At 34.7% G+C, this 2,851-nt stretch overlaps 1 protein-coding gene across 2 annotated transcripts; it reads left to right on the plus strand.

Moving 5' to 3' along the window:
• Positions 1-273: 273 nt before the first annotated feature.
• Positions 274-2,413, plus strand: LOC107484892 (GDSL esterase/lipase WDL1). Of its 2 annotated transcripts, none has more exons than XM_016105438.3 (6): positions 274-436; positions 869-946; positions 1,062-1,202; positions 1,285-1,358; positions 1,480-1,629; positions 1,987-2,413. In XM_016105438.3, exons 1-6 carry the CDS (start codon positions 326-328, stop codon positions 2,198-2,200), a joined length of 768 nt encoding a protein of 255 aa, XP_015960924.1. In that variant the 5' UTR covers positions 274-325; the 3' UTR covers positions 2,201-2,413. The 2 variants fall into 2 exon arrangements, with proteins under 2 accessions (XP_015960924.1, XP_015960925.1); XM_016105439.3 differs by having other exon boundaries at positions 1,297-1,358.
• Positions 2,414-2,851: the final 438 nt, after the last annotated feature.

Consider the following 2,851-nt stretch of genomic DNA (forward strand, 5'->3'; position numbering starts at 1 on the left):
ACGGCGGACAGCCCTTTCACAGTTTCACAAACATCCAAATGCCAAGTTGCCAACTGAATAAAAAAAAATTTAATTACTAAAATAGTAAAATCAATCATTAGAATCTAATATACACTGTCCAAAAAAAAAAAATCATTAGAATCTAATATAAAATATATATTAAAAATAAATCAAATTATGGTAATTAATTTTGATTTATAAATAATATTTAAAAAATAATAATAATAAATAAAAAGAGCAGAAAGGATCTCATATCAAGTCTATACACGTTGATCACATTGTCCATCATTCAGTGAGTGTGAAGTAATCACTAATCACTAAGAAGATGGTTGGACCAAAGAGGCCTCAGTTCGTGCTGTTTGGTTCTTCTATCGTTCAGCACAGCTTCTACGACCAAGGCTGGGCTGCCATCCTTTCTCACTTGTATGCTCGCAAGGTACACTCCTTTTCTTTCAAATAAAATTACTGTTTCTGAGGATTATCCTTACTCCAGGATTCTTTTAGGATGTGGTGCTAGTAGCAGTCTTCATTCTCAAGGCTTTCTTCTTTCTTTGGAACAGATTATCGTAGTAATATTTAATCGTTTTACGAAAGAGACTATTAAAAGGCTCATTCATAATAGTTAGACAATGAACAGCTTTTTTGAGGAAACAAGGAAAAAAAAGACTCAACCAACTTTTAGTTTGTGAACGTTAGCAAAATTCAAGGTTTATAATAAGATTTATGATTTAGGGTCTAGAATTTATAATAAACCAAAAAATTTTAAAGAAGTTAGCTGATGAAATTAGTTCTAAGAAAATGATTTTAGTGATAATTGGAGTTTTGATGGAATAACAACTCATTTGACATTGATTTTGACATGGCATAGGCGGATATAGTTTTGAGAGGATACACTGGTTGGAATTCAAGGCGTGCTCTCCAGGTTCTCCAAGACATTTTCCCCAAGGTACTCTCATCCGCTACCAAATCGGATTTTGAGCATTTGAAGAATCTTCAAGTTTTTGTAGTGATTAAGTTGTGTCACAAATTGATCTGTTACCCTATATATTCTCTTGATACAGGATGCCACTGAACAACCATCATTGATAATTGTGTACTTCGGTGGCAACGATTCCGTTCTTGCTCATCCGAGTGGACTCGGACAACATGTACCTCTCCAAGAATACATTCAAAATATGACCAAAATTGCTATCTATCTAAAGGTAACAAAAGTTTCACAGCAGAGCAGCATTTTCTTTTTATACAATCACTGCAAAGTTTGACGTGAATGTCAATGATTGCTAGAGCCTTTCGAAGAAGACGCGCATCATATTTCTCGGTTCTCCTCCTGTCAATGAGCCACAACTTCTTGGAAACAGGTTTCGCGTTCTGCCTGTACCTGAATTGCTATAATTGATTTTATAATTTCGGACACAAAAATTGTACACAAGTTATTATGCATTTTACATATGATTACTATAATTGTTGGAATGAAACCAGTGATCTACTAGGCCGGCCATTTAGGACGAACGAATCGTGTCGAATATACTCCGAGGCATGTTTGTCACTCTGCCGGGACCTGAATATCAAGGCCATTGACATCTGGTCTGCTATTCAGAGAAGGAAAGACTGGCGAGAGGTTTGCTTCATGTAAGTGGGCTCTCGTATCATTTGTAGTTAATTTCAAAGGTGGCTACTGATACAAAAAAATGTTTTCATGCAAAGATGACTGATAAAATACGGTATTACTAGGATGACAAAAAAAAGTTAGAACTTGTTTTATTTAACATTCATTAATTGTTTCAACAATTAATAAATACTAAATAAGATAAGTTCTGGTTAAATGTTTTTGGTTATCAAACATTTCCGAGTAAAATATATCAAATGTCTTTCGATTCTTAACTATCATCTTTATATAAAGACATTTTTATTGAAGTAGTCACCAATTTCAAAATGATTGGAATATGCATTTCCTTTAACTTGATTAGCCGTTCGGCTATTCGATAGCGATGGGATTCATCTGACAGCTGAGGGAAGCAAGATAGTGGCAAAGGAGATATTGAAGGTCCTCAAAGAAGCAGAGTGGGAACCAAGTCTGAATTGGAAGTCAATGCCAATCGAATTCGCAGAAGATTCGACCTATGATCCAATCGCGCCAGATGGAAAGACAACTATAAATATCTCTGGTTCTCCTTTCCATGGAGATTCGGAATGGGACTAGATATCTTGATTTTTTATGGCATTTCTTAGAATCTTTATGCAGCATTCCAAAAATTTAAAGCCTTTCGTGCTTTGGCTTGAAGATACAAGATTTCATATGTTTCTTTATGTTCAATAATAATGAAGAGGAATAACTTTTTTTTTTTTGTGAAGACTCACGTGCAATTGAATTGCATTTGTTTTTACATCTTTTTTCTTTCCGTTGCCATGATAATGTTATTGCTTTCTAAATCAATTGCATTTGCGTTTTTCTTTTATTGGCGGGATTTATCCTCAAACAAATGAAGTTTCTCCAAGTGTAGCAGCTACATAACATACAAATCGTAACCACAATCGTAGTTTGAAATCATATTTTAGACACACAAAACTCTTGATGATTTTGGAAGGTTCATTTCACATTGTTCAACTTCAGCCATGTATTCATGGGGAAGCAGCATGGATTTGAAGATTGGCGTGTTAACCAAGTTGTTCTTGTGTTCTGTTGTTTGTGGTGAACCTTTAACTGATGTTGTAAGAAAGTAAAATTAACTACTTTTACTGGCACATGCTGAACACGGTGTGGAAGCTAGAAGGTTAGACAACAACATAGTGGGTGTGTTACATGCTCAAAGAGGAAAAGAATTTGAGTTGTTCACGTAAAACTTACACAGTT

This window comes from Arachis duranensis, chromosome 4 (genome assembly GCF_000817695.3).
Source record: "Arachis duranensis cultivar V14167 chromosome 4, aradu.V14167.gnm2.J7QH, whole genome shotgun sequence".
In the NCBI taxonomy this organism is placed as follows: domain Eukaryota; kingdom Viridiplantae; phylum Streptophyta; class Magnoliopsida; order Fabales; family Fabaceae; genus Arachis; species Arachis duranensis.